The sequence below is a fragment of the Apodemus sylvaticus genome, chromosome 6, assembly GCF_947179515.1.
Source record: "Apodemus sylvaticus chromosome 6, mApoSyl1.1, whole genome shotgun sequence".
Classification (NCBI taxonomy): Eukaryota; Metazoa; Chordata; class Mammalia; order Rodentia; family Muridae; genus Apodemus; species Apodemus sylvaticus.
Window position 1 is genome coordinate 136,637,767 of NC_067477.1, and position 18,717 is coordinate 136,656,483.

Below are 18,717 nucleotides of genomic sequence, written 5' to 3' on the forward strand. Positions count from 1 at the left end.
TTTGAGGCAGCTTTTCCCGTATTTCAGCAATGGCCTTGAGCTCCCTGTGTAGCTGAGAATGTTTTTGGAATATTAGTTCCCCTGTTTCCTTTCCCAAGTGCTACGATTACAGGTATGAATCACCATGCCCAACTTTGATAGATCTTAGGGTCCCTGCGATGGCTCAGTGCATAAAGGCACTTCTTCCCAGACTGCTTGAATTCATGTGGTCCCAGGGATCCTAAGACGACACTTGTCTTCTAACCTCCACACGTGTACACACAAATAAATTACATGTAATTACAGAAAAATCTTGAAAAATTTGATTCAGAGCATTTTAAATCTAAGTATTCATAACTCTTAATTAGTATCAAACTCATTAAGGAAGAAAGCTGTGTATGTGTTCGGGCGGGGCCTCCAGCAAACTACCTGTGGGTAGTTGTTCCGAGTGGAGGTTTGGGCGCCTAAGAGAAGGGAGGTGCAGGCTTGGGGTGGGCTGCCGTGTTCTACTGTCCTTTCCGTTGTGTTTAACACTGAGACAGAGACAAGTAACACACTGTTCAGGCTGTTCTGCCTCTGCCGAGGAGGGTTAAGAATGCAGACCCTGTTCCTTCTGTAAGCGTGTGCTCCGGCGCCGTTAGCTCGCCTCCCGTGAGCACGCTGCGGCCGTGGGTGAGTGGCCGCTGCTGTCCCTGCTGTCCCTGTCGCACCGGGACCTTCAGAAGAGACAATGCCTTTCCTTCTAGTTTTCCGAAGCTGACGAGCATCACAAGCATGTGGAAGCGGAGCTGAGGAGTCGGCTGGCCACTCTTGAAACAGAGGCTGCCCAGCACCAGGCAGTGCTTGATGGCCTGACCCGGAAGTACATGGAGACCATCGAGAAACTCCAGAATGACAGGGCAAAGCTAGAAGTAAGCCCACTGCCCAGGGTGACGTGTTAAGATCTGGCTCCTGCTCCTTTGATATTTGGGGTGTTCTGTGGGGGTTCAGCCATAGCCTGAACTGTCAACTTTTTCTCCCCAAATTCAGGTAAAATCTCAGACTCTAGAAAAGGAGGCCAAGGAATGTCGACTTCGAACAGAAGAATGGTATGTGGGAACATGGACTCTAAGCGGCCCTGAAATCAGAACCAGTCCAAGGCTCTGTTTACCCCCCTCCCTCTCCCCCTCTCCCTCCCCCTCTCTCCTCTCTCCTCTCTCCTCTCTCCTCTCTCCTCTCTCTTCTCTCCTCTCTCCTCTCTCTCTCTCTCCCTCTCCTCCTCTCTCTTCTCTCCTCCTCTCTCCCCTCTCCCTCTCCCACTCCCTCTCCTTTCTCCTCTCTCCTCTCCCTCCTCTCTCTCCCCCTTTCCCCTCTCCCCTCTCTTGTCTGTCTGTCTGTCTGTCTGTCTGTCTTACTCTGAGCTGAGACTAGAGTAGGCCCCTGCAGGGTCCTTTTCCATTTGCAGGGGCCGCAGCATCTTGACCAAGTGGCCTCTGCTAGGCCTCGGCAGAGGGTCTGGGAAAGCCACCTCTCAGCCTCCTGGACTGGGTATTTGTGTTTCTGACTCTCCTGGGACAGGGACTGCCTAATATTCCTCAGCAGGAGCCTGACTGAATGATGCCAACTTTTTTATGGTACATTTTGAATAAAATTGAAGTTATAGGATCTAATTGAAGTTATAGGATCTAATTCTAAGCCTCAGAGCATTGCATAGCAATGAACTAAAGACATAGTCTTAACATTTTCTTTTTCTTTTTCATTTTGGATTTATCTGTGCTAAATGAAACAGAAATCATCAGCCTTTGAACTCAAACAAAAAATACATTGGTATAGTACTTAAAAACTGTACGGTGATAGTTGAATAAACATGGGTAGTAAAGAGGAAATTTATGACTGAGGTTGTGTAAGAGACTGGAGCTATGGCAGATCCTAGACGTCTCTGGGGCTTTGCAGTGGAGCTGGTGCCTCTAATGTCATCTTTGAACACCTCTCAGCAGGGTGTTCCAGATGTTGGCACAGCTCTCTGAATGCTTGTTGCCAGCTGTTGGGGTAACAAGCAACTGGCGATTCACTGACTGATAACAATGTGGTTTTGTGGGTTCTTTTTTCTTTCAGTCAATTACAGTTAAAGAATCTTCATGAAGATTTGTCAGGTAGATTAGAAGAATCCTTATCAATCATCAATGAAAAAGTCCCTTTTAATGATACAAGTAAGTATTACAGAAACGTAAGTTTCTGTTATTTGTATCTTTGAATCTACCTGTGGTAGCCAATACATTAAGATAATTTCTAATCTTCTCAGCCAAACAAATAAACAAACAAACAAACACCCAGATTGACCCAGTGGAGGGTTCTGCCTGGCTCTCCTGATCAGCTGTTCTTACATTTCTTAAATAATCTCGGAAGGGCTCTAAACCCAGGCTTCTTGGGAGATGTCCAGTGAGTTCTTTGAACTGCATTTCTCATATCCCAAGGTGAAACCTACCTGCTTATGACGTGGCAGGACATTCGCATAAGGGAAATTGTTTACTGGGTTATGGGGTATGTGTGTCTACAATAAGATGTGTCTTTTTGGCCTGTTAGCTTCTGCTTCTAGGGAATCCCCAGTGACAGGAAGCTGTTGCAAAGTCTAGCTTCTGTTTCCTCCTGAAGATGACCTCGTAGCTTATGCGCCCTGAAGTGACAAAGGAGAACTTAAACAGTGCTCTAAAACAGCACTCGTATGCCGTTTAGAGAGTTAGCCTTTAGGTAAGAATGAATGAAGTGAAACCCTTGAAAGCAAAGACAGTATTTCTTTGGAAAGCCAGAGATGGCTCAGTGGGAGAAGGGCTTGCTGCCAGGTCTGACACCTTAGCTCAGTCCCCAGAACCCACAGGGCAGAGAGAGATCCGACTCAGGAAAGTTCCTTTGACCTCCATCCCTGTGCCATTCAGGGCTTGCTCTCACTTTCTCCAGTAAATAAATTAGTTTTTAAAAATTAGAAAAATAAAATTTAAGAGAAAATATCTTTGAAACTTGAAACCTATGATCAAGTTAATACATGCTTCCTTTTTCTACAGCTATGTTTGAAATTAATTTTTTAGTTCCCTTAAATTTTTCTTAGAAAAGCCTGGAGGGAAAAAAAGAGGAAAGAGAAGAGAGCAGTGCTTTGGTGGCACCCTGCCGCTGGCACTGAGGGGCTGGAGAGACGGCTCTGTCAGGACCCGCATGTCCACAGTAGCTCACTACTGTTTATAGTTCCAGTTCCAGGACGTCTGATGCTGTGGGTGTGCACGTGGTACACAGACATGCATTGTAACTGGTTTTGTGACTATTTATGCAGGCGAGACACACATACACATAAAGTAATTAAAATCAGCATAGGCCATTTCTGTACCCGCAGCCTAAATTTCCCCTTGAAAACAGTGCCTGTTACCAGCCTCTGCGTTAAGGTGAATGGTGCCAGCGTACCTTAGCTGGGCTGGGAGGCCCTGTGGGTCATTTCCTCAGTACTCTCTGTATCAGTTAATGATAGGGTATCATAACTGTTGGATCATATGCACTTACCCTTCCTTTTCCAATATTCCTTGTTGTCCAGTTTTGGATTGTTGTCACATCATCCATAGGTTGGCTGCATTAGATGGTTAGACTCGACTCTGCCATGTAGAACCACTTGGAGTTGTGAGGGAGGAGGCGCTCACTCTTGTGCGTGATTGGAGGAACCTTCTCCGAGGAAGTATCTAGACCTGCATGCAGAGCCAGTTTTTATTTTGTTTTGTTTTGGCTTGTTTGTTTGTTTTTGAGGAGGCAGGGAAGAACAGAGGGAAGAGAAGCAGGGGATTTCAGTGAGTGTCATATATGGGATGAAAGCTGCCTCGACGTCTCAGGAACAGTGGTTAACTGCGGCAGGAGGCTCGGGCCAGGGCGTGTGCGGGACAGCGGCCGGGCAGGTTTAGGGTAAGGACTTAGGGCTTACGTACAAGGAGAGCTGTTTGAGTGAGGCATTGTCCTGGGATTTATGTACCCATATGGTTAATGTGGAGCATGGAGCGGGAGAGGGGAGAGCTGATCTTAGCCCCTGGTGCTGACATGGAAATGTGGACCTGGGTGAGCAGGGAGGTGTGGGGATCTTGTGGAAGAGGAAAGAGCAGACTGGTGGTAGGGGAGGCACGGGAGAGGGAGGGGCAGTACAAGGAGAAGGCGTTACTACGGTAGACAGAAAGAAAAGGCAGATGGGCAGCTTTCTGTTTCGACAAAACTACTTGAAGTTGTCAGTCAAAAAGAGGGAAGGTTTATTTGGGCTCACAGCGTCAGGGGTGTCCGTCTGTGGTTCAGATATGCTGATTTGGGGCCTGTGTTAAGGCAGAGCATCGTGATGGTGGCACACAAAAGGGCGACAGGGAAGCAGAGACAGGTGGGGGCTACGGTCCCCATATCCCTCTGAAGAACACTTTTTCAGTGATGTCATTTTCAGCATGGGATCTCACCAGAATGTGCCTTCCCCCACAATGGCACTATAAAATGTCAGTAGCACCTTTGATGCCCCGGCCTCTAGGAGATGTCTATGGTCTGAGCTATTGCAGGAGATGAATAGTGAGGTGCTCCTTGGCCTTGGTTGATGCAAAGGTTTGCTTTTGTTGACCATTTCACATAGCTCAGGAGAGAAGGATGCTGGCCCTGCTGGCCCTGCTAAGCACTGTGTGGGCCTGGACAACAAGGACACACAGTGAGGAGCCGAGGCAGGGCCCTTGGTGAGTGAGGGGCTGAGGCAGAGAAACAGTGAGGATTTTCATGAAGGGAGTGTTTCCAGCCGGAGATGGTCACTGCTGCGCCTGGCTGTGGGGCAGGCAGAGACAGTGACTGTGGAAAGGCAGCTGAGCCTGTTGACTGCAGCTGTTGACTCTGAGAGGACTAGTAATGTCTGAGGGAAGGACTTCCATGTCCCCTCAGCTGCTAGCACAAGGACTCAGAGGTAGATGGTGTTAGGGACTGACAAAGCGATGCTTATCTAGCCAGTGGGGGTAGAGAAAAGGGCGAGGGTAGCAGGGATCAGCTATGGGAAGGGTAAAGGAGGGCGGCTGGGCTTGTGCTGCATGCCTCCTGCACACCAGCATGGGGAGGCTGAGACCCTGAGAGCACAGGTTTGAGACTAGCCTGGGATCCACAGAGAGACCCTGTCTCAGAGGGGAGGAGAGGGAGAGGAACAGAGCGAAGAGGAAGAGATGTCCTAGGTCTCACAGTCAGCCAGGAGGAGCTGTTCTATAGAGCCCAGGAAGAGGACTAGCTGAGCTGTAGATTCAGGCTCTGATGTAGGGGCAGGGAGTTGAAGAGCATCTCCATTGGGCTGGAGATACAGCTTAACAATCAAGCACAATCAAGCGCATGCGCTTCTCTTGCAGAAGACCTGAGTTTGCCTCTCAGCACCCACCTCAGGCAAGCAGCAGCTCTGGAGAGTCTGCGCCCCTCATCTGGCCTTGTGGGACACCTGCACATGTTTGATATATATAATCACGCTCACATACACAGATACTTTCTTTTTTAAAATTCCTTTCACTTTGGCTTGGTCCCAACCGACAGTAGGGAGGACACTGATTTCCTGACACACTTGAAGCCCCCCGAAGAAATGTGACGGATGCAGCAGACCTGCCTCTGGTGTTATTAACAAAGGGCATATTTGAAGTGATAGGCCAGCATCAGAGGGACAAGAAGCAAGGCTCCAGGGGACTGACAGAAGGCAGGGGTTCTGAGGAACAAAGCAAGGGACTTTGAGAATGGCTGGTGTCTGGCTGAGTGACCTACATGCTGAGAGGTGGTGAAGGGCCACAGGAACAGCCAGCCGCAAGCACTGTGCTGCCTGGTGCTGGGCAATGCCTGACAGGTGGCCGCCTGCACAGGAAGAGACTGGAGGACACTGGACCATCCGGGACAGAGACTCAAGGTGCTGGGACCAGCAGCATCAGGCTGAGGTGGATTTGAAAATGTGACTCTGTCAGGGAAACTATGTTTGGAGGTCAGTGTGGCAGTCTGGACAGGTTCTAGTAGAATGGCTGATGCCATCACAGGCCCTGTAAGGAATCTCGAGGCTGCAAGAGCTGCAGGAGTTAAAGAAGGAAACAGTTACTGCTTCCTGAGAGACCACGTTCCCTGTACATATCCCCTCCCCCCCTCACCACCCCGTGCTGCCATTATGGGTTCTGAGGGAGCTGACTGGCAGTTGCTCCTCTTGTGGAGACTGAGATGTGCTCTAATGCCCCTTTTGTTTTGTAGAGTATAGTCTGTACAACGCTCTCAACGTTCCCCTGCACAATAGGCGACACCAGGTAAGGAAGGAGTGGGGGTGTGTGTTTGGTCTCACGGTGCACACAGCGTCCACTAAGTCTGTTGCATGCGCCAGCTCACATGATACGCTCACTCATTGCTTTAAATTGTGTGAATTGCTTTTATTGAGTTCAGATGCTACTGAATTTAAAAAGTTTTAATTTTTTTTTTATGTTATTGTGGAGAAAGCTCACATGCAGAGGCCCGAGGACAACTTGTAGGAGTTTGTTTTCTCCTCTTACTGTGTTCTGGACTCTGCAGAGTTGGCAGCGCTGGCCGCAAGCACCTTTACCTTTACCTTTACCTTTATCTTTACCTTTACCGACCATTTTACTTTATTGAAACAGTATCTCACTGCATATCTCTGGCTGGCTTGGAGCTTAGTCTGTAGACCAGGCTGGCCTTGAACTCAGAGATCACCCTGCCTCTGCCTCCCAGGTGCTGGCATTAAAAGCATGTGCCAACATGGTAGTACTACCAATTTTTAAAATATTTTTTTCATTTTGTCATATTAGAATTGAATTATGGGATGTCTTCATTTTCGAGCCAGGATTTTGTTTAGGGTGGTAGGCTTCCTGAGTTAACTTGGACAGGAGGGTGCTGATATCCAAGTGGGAGCAAGTGGACGTAGACCTGTGTGGTATCACTGGGGTTCAAGTGCTTTAAAACAACTGTCTGACCATGTGTGCTTTGCATTTTAAAGCTGAAGATTCGAGATATAGCTGGGCAGGCCCTGGCTTTTGTTCAGGATCTCGTACCGGCTCTCCTGAACTTTCACACCTATACCGAACAGAGGATTCAGATTTTCCCTGTTGACTCTGCCATAGACGCTATATCACCATTGAATCAGAAGGTAAATATTCACAATGCCTTTTGTTGCCCTGGACAAATAGGGAATTCTTTCTGGGTATTTTGGGAGACGAGGAAGAAATCAGAAGTCACAGTCTTTGTGAGAACAGAGTATGGCAAATGCAGGGTGTTACAAAATTATTGCTAGAGGAGTTATTAGGAAACTGCCGAGTGAGCCATCAAGGGACACACCGATTGAGTGAGGGAGCGAGTGGCCGGTATGCAGTGTGGTCAGCGAGTGGGAGCCCGTGGGCCAGGGGGCATGTGCTGCTCTCATCTGAGAGCCTTGGAGGCTGAGCAGGATTTGAAGGGCAAAGAGAGGAAGAGAGGTAGTGATTGTTGTTTCTTTGTTTGTTTCAACTCCCAGAAGAAGCTGTGTGGTGGGAACGTGGGGCAGGAAAGCATGGTGGGTTGGGCTTGTACGAGATGCTGACTGAACTTCTGACTGGAACGTGAAGTCCCTGGAGGGGAGGAATGGGATGAAGGCTAGCAGAGCTTTCCTGGAGGCCCGGAGGGTGGGCTAAGGCAGAGACCTTCTCTTACTGAGGCCTGTGCAGCCTTTTGACAGCGTTGGCACAGTGGACATTTCCGTTGTATTGGGGGGAGGGCTGATTGGCTGGCTCGTTTCTGTCCCATGTCATTGGGCCGGGCAGCCCCTGTACTCTGCCTGCTCTCTTTCCTTCTGCCGAGGTGTCTAGTGGGACAGGGCATAGCCAGTGAGTGTGGCGGCTCTTCAGGGTCGGTGCGGCTGACCTGAGGGGAGAAGAGGTTGGCCTGCTACTTTCCTAGTCCCTGTGCTTTCTTTTGCCCAAAAGAGTCTACCCAACTACCCAGGTAATTCTATAAAGGATATAAGGAGGATGTCTGCAAGAGATTATTTAACTAAAAACCTAGAATGCTGATGACATCGTTTATCTGAGTGGACAGGAAGACTCCCTGGACTTAGTAGTTTCAGCAGACATTGGCTGTGTCCTCGGCTGACTAAGGAGTGTGGGGCTCCCAACGTCCCTGTCACTGGGTCTGTAGTCACTGAAGGTGGCACAGGCTAGGGGACTTACCTCAGGAGGCTGACATTTATTCCCAAGCCTGGCCAGTTAGTGCTAGAGGGAGGCTTGAAACCTGTTCCTCATGTGCCCTTCTCTGGAGGGTGTTTGATGTTCTTATGACACAACACCTTAGGGAGTTTACTTCAAAAGATGTGGAAGCCATAGTCTTTTGGGACCCTTGTCTAGCCCCATTGGCATTCCTGTTGTAATGTCAGTCACACTGACTTACCCTGGGACAGGATGAGTAGGAAGTGCTCAAAGACAGGAATACATGGGTGTCACTGAGGCTGGCTCACACAGGGGAAGCCAAGGAACTTGCTGCAGGCTGTGTGGGCCTGACTTGTGACCTGTGAGCAGCGTGAGAAAGAGAGACAGAGAGACAGAGACTGAGAGCGTGTATACGCATAGTGTAGTACTTCTAGGGGTTGGATATACTCATGTCTGCAGATACCCCAAATGTTTACTAATTTAGAAAGACCTGGACCCTGAAGACGGACTTCTTGGGTTCTCGCTCTGGCTGTCATGTTGTGTCAACCTTGGAGCTTTACTTAAATCCCTCTGTGTGGGTTTCCTCGTCTTTAAAATGGGAGAGGGGCATGCCCATTTCCCAGATCCATGTGAGGTAAATGAAGTACTCAGTGGCTGGTACGTAGTGAGCCCTGGGTGGAAGTTAGCCATTACCATCCTTGTGTCTCAGCGCTGCTTTGCCACTTCTCATCCCACAAGTCTACTTCAGTAGAATAACTTCTGTAATCACATTTGTGCAGAACACCTCATTATTATGAAGAATTCATGCATTTCGTCTTCTGTTGTTTAGCCTGTGAAAGCCCCTCTGATTTTCCTAGAAAGTCTATAATATTGAAGGTTTGCTAAAAGATGGCCAAAATGTGTAAACTCATTTCTAGAGTTGTAAAGTAGGGGAGAACTCAGAGCATACATATGTGGGCAATGGACTCCAGTGTGCTTGAGCTGTCCAGCACAGGACTACCGTGCAGTTCCCCCGGGCCACCTGAGTGTTGGAGAAGACAGGACAGTAGTGTATGTCTATAAGCAGGAGCTCAAACATGTGTGGACAGCTGAGACATTTAGTAAGTGAAACCCCTTTGTTTCTGAATTGTCTAAAATATGGTGGATGCCCCCTCCCCATGTCTGGATTTAACCCAGAGCCTCCCAAATGCTAAGTATACACCATATGCTACTGGGCTGTGTTTGCATACTGATATCAGTGATGATAATAAACGTTTTAGCTCATCTTGATTCAGTCCTGGCCTGGCATTTGTTAACCTTGAGTTATAGAGTATTTTATTTTATTATTGAGTTATTTTGTTATTGAGTTATAGAGTAAAATGAAAAGCCACAGGCGGGTTTGTTTTGAACACTGAGGTCCATAACAGAGAGTTTCTTGTTTTCCTCACCGGGGCCCTGCTGAGCAGCCCTCTTCTCAGGGATGCTGGTCCTCTGTGCTGTACTGTGCTGTGCTGTGCTGTGCTGTGCTGTGCTGTGCTGTGCTGTGCTGTGCTGTGCTGTGCTGTGCTGTGTCTCCTCCTGTTTCTACAAATGCCTGGAGGCTCATCCGGCATCCCTCTCGAGTGTCCTTGGTTCGGACTGGGATGAGGGCCACGGAACATTATCTGGGGCTTTAGAGGGGCTTCCAGAAGTGAGTGAGCACACTCTAGTCTATGCAATGCTTATCTTCCAGGGAAATCATTCAAATGCTTCTCTCTCTCTTCCAGTTCTCCCAATACCTTCATGAAAACGCATCTTATGTCCGCCCCCTTGAGGAAGGAATGCTGCATTTGTTTGAGAGCATTACAGAGGATACTGTGACTGTCCTGGTAATTTCCCTCCTTCTTTTACAACAGAAAATGGGAGCTCTTATTGGCCCTTAACACTTTTAATTGTAAAATTACTTTTTTATCCAGGAGACAACTGTGAAATTGAAAATGTTTTCAGATCATCTAACTTCCTATGTACGCTTCCTGAGGAAGATCCTTCCTTATCAGTTAAAAAGGTATTCATTCCCCTAGAGACCAGGGAGCTTGGGGACCTGACTTGCCCTGGAGTTAATACACTAGTAAGAGGGCACTGTGCATCTGCCTGGACCTTTTGCTTCTAGTCTGAATAGTCGGTCAGTCAGTCAGTCAGTCAGTCAGCTGTGGACTCAGCTGCTTTCTAGTCTGTCGATGTTAACATCGCATAAGGTCATAAGCAGTGGTTTCAATAATTGGGAATAGCACATTTTTTGGAAGAAAAATCTTGGCTTTGGGTTTTTATTATTTTATTTATTCAAATAATAAATAACAAATTTATTATTTGTTTTTTTTGTTTTTGTTTTTTTTGTTTTTGTTTTTGTTTGGTTTTTTGGATTTGGGTTTTTCAAGACAGGGTTTCTCTGTATAGCCCTGGCTGTCCTGGAACTCACTCTGTCCAGCCTGTAGACCAGGCTGGCCTCAAACTTAGAAATCCGCCTGCCTCTGCATCCCAGAGTGCTGGGATTACAGGAGTGCACCACCACCGCCTGGCTATTCCTTTGTTGTTTATGTCTAGATGGGAATTAGAATATTTAATATCTGCATTTCAATCTTAATTCTTAGGTATTTCTGAAATGATATCTTTTTATTGTTATTATTGTTGGCTTATTTAAATTATAAAGTCAAGTCTTTATCTGCTCTGGACCTAGGTCCTTTAATATTCTACCCTAAATGTTCTAGAAAGGCATAAAACTGTACTGGATACTTGATAAAATTATTGTAACTTTTAATATTTTTTGTCTGTTTGCTTGGAGGCAAGATCTTATTATGTAGTCTTGACTGTCTGATGTTTGCACTGTAGACTAGCCTGGCCATGAGTTTATTGAGATCCACCTGCCTCAGCTTTCTGAGTGGTGGGATTAAGGCCCACCCGGCCCACCTGGCAAGTTTTAATGCTTTGATATTTGATCTAAAACTACAAAGCTTTCTGTTTCACTTAAACCTTTATTGTTTTTTTTAATTAAGGAATAATACAATGGGACAAAAAAGTTTCTTGAAAAAGTAGAGTTTTGTTTTTAAGAATTAATACATTTTATGTGACATCTTATTTCTGAATTCTAAGCTATCCAGGTATTTGGGTAAGCAAATGCTAAAGTTTATACATATGAGAAGATTTAAACACTGTAAGACGGGCTAGAGAGATGGCTCAGCAGTTAAGTACACTTGGCTGCTCTTCCAGAGGTCCTGAGTTCATTTCCCAGCAACCACTTGGTGGCTCACTACCATCTGCAATACATTTGATTCCCTCTTTTTGGTGAATGTAAAAACAGAGCACTCATATATATAAAATATGTGGATAAATTAATCTTTTTAAAAAAGACTTAAAGAAAAAGTCTTTAAAACAGAATAGACAGTACTGGTGTGGCTTCTTTGAGAAGATGGCGTTTCAGAAGTACTGCAAAGTCAGTCTGGCAGTGTACACCCTGAGTGCCACCCTATGGGAAATGGGCAGGGGGATTGTACATTCTAAGTTAGTGTGCTGCAGAGCAAAGACCTTGTCACAGAGGTATTTGTTATTTCACATGGCTATACATTTTTATGATCTCTCTCTCTCTCTCTCTCTCTCTCTCTCTCTCTCTCTTTCTCTTTCTCTCTGACTATGCATTTTATATTTGTCTGTCTGTCTAATTATCTATCATCTCTATTGCTATGCATTTTTATGCTACCTACCTATCTATCTATCTATCTATCTATCTATCTATCTATCTATCTATCTATCTAAGGCAGTCTCACTATGTAGCCTTGGCCAGCCTGGATCTCACTGTATCGTACAGACCAGCAGCCTCACAGCACCCGGCCTGCCTCTGCCTCTGCTGGGATTAAAGGTGTACCCATCTGGCTTTTTATGGTTTTATTTTAAAGCACTTGCTAAGTCCTCTCTCTCTTGATGGCAAATGCCCTTACCTGCTGCACTATCTTGCTGGCCCAACTCTTTTTAAATAACCACGGTGGGAGCAGAATTGAATAAAGCAGATGACAAGGGACCAGGAAGGGAGGAGATAGAATCTTGTCTCCATGTTCACTTTTTTTTTTTTTTTTGTAGTTTTGAGTTTTTGTAGTTTTGAGTTTTTGTAGTTTTGAGGATGGGGAACAGAGTTTGGCTGCATGGCCCAGGCTGCCCCTGAAGCTCACCGTTCTGCCCCTGATGGTGGGATTGTAGGCACACAGCATGCTCTGCATGTTTTCTAGTTTTGTATGAACCTTTTTACTTGATTACTATACATTGTTAAATAAACATCATTAAGAATCTACATTTAAAGAAATTTATAGTTAAAGTTCCCACTTAAAGTTGAAAATGGTAAAATATATTTTTGATAATATTAGGGACATTTAAATGTGAGCATATAGTAGCAGCAATACCAGTTTTTGTTTAATTAATTCTCTTTAGGAATTCAGTTAAAGGAAATGTCTTCTATAAATAATTTAAGGTTTTCCCTTAGCAAAGGTTCTATGTATTTATTACGGAACAAACCAACTCACTTACATAGAGCAGAAAAAAAAAAGCAAGGCAGACACCCATGTCCCCACGCCCCTCTCCAGACGTGGAGCGTCCAGCCCCGCCCCTCTCCAGACGTGGAGCGTCCAGCCCTGTGTACTTCGTTGATCTCCAACGTAGTTCACAGAGCAGTTGTGCCCCGGGTGTCAGCTGCACAGAAGTGGCCTGGTCCTCCTTCACGCTTTCTCTTGTTTTGTCTTACACTCTTTTCCTACCAGTGTTCGTCCAAATCCATAGGGAAATGGGACAGTTTTGCTTTTGTTTCTTGGAACTGTTAGACTCTCAAAGTCCTGTGAGAGATCATGGTGAGGAACCGAGTGAAACATGTCGATTTTACCACGGTCATACAGTCCCAGGGTGGCTCAGTAGGGAACGACCTGTGCTGCTCGGCTGTTGGACTCACATGATGGAAGGGGAGAACCCTTCCTGCAGGTGGCCTCTGACTGCCATATTGTGACTGTGCTGTGTGCACTCACATAAATAACTCTGTTAAAAAATAATTTTAATACTTAACAATCCATTACTTTCATGCTGGGGATGTGGCTCGGTGATTAAGAGCACATTCTGTTCTTCTAGAGCACCTGGGTGTGATTTCCAGCTTCCACATGGTAGCTCACCAGTTCCAGGGCTGTTAACCTCCTCTGGCCTCTTCATGAACCAGACACACAAGGGGTACACAGCACACATGCAGGCAAAGCATTTAAAATAAATAAAAAATTGTGTGTATGTGTGCATCTCTCCCTCTCTCTCTCTCTCTCTCTCTCTCTCTCTCTCTCTCTCTCTCTCAACATTTACACAGAATGTATTTTTATAAAAGAAAAAAGGAAGCCAGGCATAGTGGCACACACCTTTAATCTGGAGGCAGAGTCAGGCAGATCTCTGAGATTCAGGCCAGCCTGGTCTACAGAGCAAGTTTCAGGATATCCAGTGCTACACAGAGAAACCCCATATCAAAAAGACAAGAAGAGAAAGTCATCGGATGCTCCCTCACCTTTGAAACCCTGCTGTTCCTAGTCTAGAAGAAGAATGTGAATCTTCCCTTTGCACACCTGCATTAAGAGCCAGGAACCTGGAGCTGTCCCGGGACATGAAGAGAATGACGGCCGTGTTTGAGAAGCTGCAGACCTATGTCGCTCTCCTAGCCTTGCCAAGTAAGTGAGACTCAGCTCTGCTGGAGTGGATTGTTTCCCTTTGGCCTAATTAGAGAAAAATACTGAGGACTTCAGTTTCAATGATGGTTTTTTTTGGGGGGGGGGGGTTATTTTTGGATTTTGGTTTTTCGAGACAGGGTTTCTCTGTGTAGCTCTGGCTATCCTGGAACTCACTCTGTAGACCAGGCTGGCCTCGAACTCAGAAATCCGACTGCCTCTGCCTCTCAGAGTGCTGGGAATACAGGCATGCGCCACCACCACCTGGCTTTCAATGATGTTTTTAAGAACACTGTGGTTGTAGCTGAGGCTGGTGGTACATCTGTGGTTTTAGAACCCAGGAAGCTGAGTCAGATAGCCGCATACCTCTTCATTGCAGAATACTATTCTATTGTTTAAACGTACCAAATAGTACATGTACATTATCAAAAAATTGGGATTGCTTGACTATTAACAATGATGCTATAGATATTAACGTAAGATTTATGTAGGTTTACCTGTTCATACTCTGGGTCTGGTGACACCCACCTGTTCCGAGGAGCAGACCTGCTAGATCAGATGGTGACTGTATTGAACTGTCTGAGGAGTTACTGAGACCATTTTCCTCCTGCCAGCAATGTGTGAGAGTTACTTTCCCATGTCCGCACTAACAGTTGCTAGTATCGGACTTTGGTCTTGGCCATCCTGACGTCTCTGAAGTGGCTGGCTCGTCGCTGTCATCGCTGTGGCTTGACTTGCCCTTCCCTGCTGGCCAGCTTGCCAGATGCTTTCTTATTTCTTTGGTGAAACATCTTTTGGATCTCTTCTTCATTTTAAGTTGAGCTCGGTTGTTTCCCTTATCGTTGAGGTATAGCAGTTCTTTATAAATCCCACAGCCCTTGGTTCCCTTGTTGGAGATGTGAGCCGCTGGGTTTCTTCTACTTCGGGGTTGTTTTTCACTTTGTTGCAGCGTTCTTTAAATGTGATGACGCTCCGTTTTCTGCTTACTGATATTTCTTTCTGTTGTCAGGGGTCCTGCTTTTTTCATATGTAAAAACCCCTTTTCAAGTCCAAAGTTATGAGGGTATGCTTTCCTCTGAGGGCTTTACAGTTTTTACTGTCACACTTAGGTCTTTGATCCATTTTGAGTTAATTTGGGCGTGTGGGGAAAAGTGAGGCTCTGGCTCCTCCTTCTCACGTGGCTGCCCAGCATCTCAGGTCCATTTGTCGAGAGGACAGTTCTTTGTGGCAAAGGGCCCTGTACCGTCATGGAAAGTCAGTTGACCATACATGTGTGAGTTTACTCCTGGACTTCCTGTACCGATCCTGAATCTACGTGTCTCCTGTGCAGTCACACACCATTCTGATGACTGTTGCTTTGTAGTAAGTTTTGAGATGAGGAAGTGTGAACCCTCCTACTTTCTTCTTTGTCAAGAGTGTGTTGATTGTTCAGGACCCCTTTGTATGAATTGCAGCATCAGCTTGTGGGTATCTATAATGTAACTTTCTCGTTTGTGTACTTTGTTATAGTAGCCCCAGGAAATATACTAAGAATATGCCTTCTTAGGTCTTCAGATCCATGAACTTGGCATTTCTTTAAGCAGTGTAGTTTTTGGAGCCTGGGACTTATGCACTCCAGCTGCTGCTCATGGGCCTGAGCATGGGCATGCACAGTCATGGTGGTGGTGAGTGCTTTGATAGACTCTCCACTCTCTCCTTCTCTAATTAGACCCTGGATTAAGCTCCTCTGGTTGCTGGGTAGTTGCTCTGGGCTTTTCTGAAGGCTTTGGGGCATGTTTCACGTATAGGACAATTGCATTAAATACAGGCTTCTTTAGAGTTAACATATATAACTAGCTGGTAGAATTTTTGAGGTCGCCAGGTGGTAGTGGCGCACACCTGTAATCCCAGCACTCTGGGAGGCAGAGGCAGGTGGATTTCTGAGTTCAAGGCCAGCCTGGTCTACTGAGTGAGTTCCAGGACAGCCAGGGCTATACAGAGAAACCCTGTCTAGAAAAACCAATATATATCAATATATATATTGAGGTTAGTGTCCATGATTTTTGACTGCTAGAGGACGGTATATTTCACTTGCTGATAGTCTGGTTCAGTAAATTGGCCAGTTTCTTTTGTGCCTTCACCAGTTTATTGAGTGAGAGCCTTAGGCTTGAGAACTTCACGTATCCCAGGTGAGATAACTTCCCTGCTGCTTTTTTCTAGAGCTCAATCTCAGAGCCACAGTTGAAGTGTTGGGGACAGTTGTATCACAGGTCTTTTTGGCTTGCTGGGGGTGACAAGGGCCACTATATTCTCAGCAGCGCTTGGTCAAGGTAGAGCCTCGTGTCAGAGGTGGGAGAGGAGATGAGGAAGGGTGTCTCCCTACTTCTTGGCTATACCTGATCGGGACCTCACCTCATCAGCCAGTGGCTGGGAGAAGGAGGAGAAATCCAGCCCTGTCTCCGAGGCAGGAGAGAGACGTCTGTACTGGACTGTGTCTGTTGGGATTTCTGTTGCATTGAGCTAGTGGGGGAGAGACTCGGCTCACTTATGACGGACTTGTGCTATTCCTGTAGTTGTTATTGATTTTCTTTTCTTTGTTTATTGTGTGTATGAGTACAGTGTTACATGTGTATACCCATGTGTGCATACACTGTCAGCCTCTCAGGGAAATGCTTATGGGCTTGTGATTGGTTTTTTTTTTTTTCTAGGTACAGAGCCAGATGGACTCCTTCGAACAAACTACGCTTCCGTCTTTACAAATGTTGGTGCTGCTCTGCACGGATTCCATGATGTCATGAAAGGTGAGCCTTGAACTGGAACCCAAGTCTGTGAAAACCTTCACTCTTCAGATCGCTTGCATTTGCTTAAACAGACACTGCCAAGGGTTACAGACCCAGAAAAAGGCTCAGCAGCCGCATTTGGCGTGTGTGGAAGTGCCAGCTCCAGCCCTCTGCCCTCCCATCTGCTGCACTTCTGAAAGTAAACACAGTCCCAAAGAGCAGAACTGTGCACAGCGCTTCACAAGAAGCACACTGTGCTGATTTAGCATGGACTGTGGGTTGGGCCACACCGGACATGATATTTAGTGGCATTCAGCAAAATTTGTTATACTCGTTAGAACTCAAGCATGCAGGAATTAAGGAAACCAAATTGTGTCTCTAGAAATGGAATCCTAGTGCCCCTGAGAATATTCATCTGTCTTTTTAAGACAGCCTCACTATGGAGTCTTAGCTACTTAGAACTCTCTAGATAGCTGAAGCTCGTGATCCTCCTTCCTCTGCTCTAGAACGCTGGGGCTGCAGGGGTGCCATGCCCCATGCCCAGCATTTCTCTGGCATCCTTTTTCTTGATGCCCAGTGCTGGGGATTGAGTCCAGGACCTTCAGGGTGGCAGTAAGTGTCTACACTGAGCTGCATCCCAAGCTCATGCTTTGGAATCTAAAATGCCGGCTTCAGTCTTGATGGCTATAACAGTTAAGAAATAAAAATCTCAGGTGGAGCGACACAGTCCTTTAGTTCCAGTGTTGAGGGGTAGGGACAGGAAGGATGGTCTCTGAGTTCTAGGCCAGCCTGGCACACATAGATAGACCCTGTGTCAATAAATAAATAGGCAAATGACTGAATAATAAATGTCTGTTTTAAGGGCCTGTCCAATTTTCATTTGGTTCCGTGGCTGCTGAGGAGTGGTGGCACAGATTAATTCCTGCACTCGGGACAGACTCGGTGGATCTCTGAGTTCAACTCCAGCCTGGTCCATAGAATGAGTTCCCGGACATCTAGAGCCCTGCAGAGAAACCCTGTATTGCTCCCCTTGAGTCCCCCCAAAAGAATGTAATTGCCAAGAGGTTGAGGAGCATCTTTTAAGGCTCTTCTTGTGCTTCTTGAGTGATTGTTAGTACTAATCAATTTGTAGCTGTGTTGTTTCCAGATGCCCTGTCCCCTCTCCCTTTCCCTTCTGAAACTGCGGGGAAGGGGAAAGAGGAAGGAGCTGTTTGCAGGACTGCGCAACTAGCTTAACTTCCTGGATGGTTCACCGCACTCTTGATAGTGTTTAGTTTATTGGAAATAATTTGTTTTTTGATGTAAAAGTATTTTGTATAATGTGTAGGAGGGATATAATTAGTGTCCCCCTCAAGATTGGCATGACACAATATCTTTATGTATATTGATATTTTAATTCATCAGTTACATCCTAAGGAGCCTAAAATGCTTTGAAGCCGTTAACACACTTTAGTTTGCACATTTTCGAAGTCGAGACTGCTGAGTTGTCTAGGACAGAGCGTGTTCCTTCTCTTGCTTGGGGCAGTGGAGAGCCGGGCTCCTTGGCCCTGGTGCTGTTTCTTCTCCTCTTATTTACTTTTCTTTTTCAGTTTAGTGAGGAAATAATGGGTTCCATTATGACATTTTCAAGCTTGTTTCTACTCTTGAAAATGAATATAGCAAAAGAAGAGAAAGGTGGGAAACAGAAAGAGTCCAGGGACGTGATTATGGGGCCTTGTTGCTAGGCAACAGTTTCAGTCTATCTGCTTGTCTACCTCAGAAGACTGTTGTGTGGTGCAAATACAGAGTGTATTAACTGGCGTTAGCAGAAGTGTCTCTCTGTTGTCTTGTAGGCACTTTGTTTTATTTGGTCAGGGTCTTACCCTATAGCCTAGGCCAGTTTCAAAGTAGCCTCAGTCTCTAAATATGGAATTTCAGGCCTGCACCACAGTGCCTGGCAGAATCTTGGGTTTTAAGAGAACCTTCATTGTAGCCCTCTACCCTTCTCCTTTGCCCTGAACAGTAATAAATGATTGCTCTAATTTGGGTGTCAGGAGGATGCCCGGGTAGGTAGTTGGTGGGGTATTAGTGAAGGAAAGCAGGGGGAGTCACCAGATGTGCTTTCTGTGGGATTAAATTGAAACCAAGGCTGCA

General features: G+C 46.1%; 1 protein-coding gene across 1 annotated transcript in view; it reads left to right on the plus strand.

The window, feature by feature from the left end:
• The window catches only part of Ppp1r21 (protein phosphatase 1 regulatory subunit 21), a 57,554-nt gene that overhangs the window by 17,183 nt on the left and 21,654 nt on the right, over nt 1–18,717 (plus strand). The window contains exons 5-13 of the mRNA XM_052186583.1: nt 726–890; nt 1,009–1,067; nt 2,074–2,168; nt 6,205–6,257; nt 6,959–7,108; nt 9,884–9,985; nt 10,073–10,161; nt 13,692–13,828; nt 16,513–16,605. Of these exons, the coding sequence (XP_052042543.1) occupies nt 726–890; nt 1,009–1,067; nt 2,074–2,168; nt 6,205–6,257; nt 6,959–7,108; nt 9,884–9,985; nt 10,073–10,161; nt 13,692–13,828; nt 16,513–16,605 (943 nt within the window). The remainder of the gene's footprint in view (nt 1–725; nt 891–1,008; nt 1,068–2,073; nt 2,169–6,204; nt 6,258–6,958; nt 7,109–9,883; nt 9,986–10,072; nt 10,162–13,691; nt 13,829–16,512; nt 16,606–18,717) is intronic.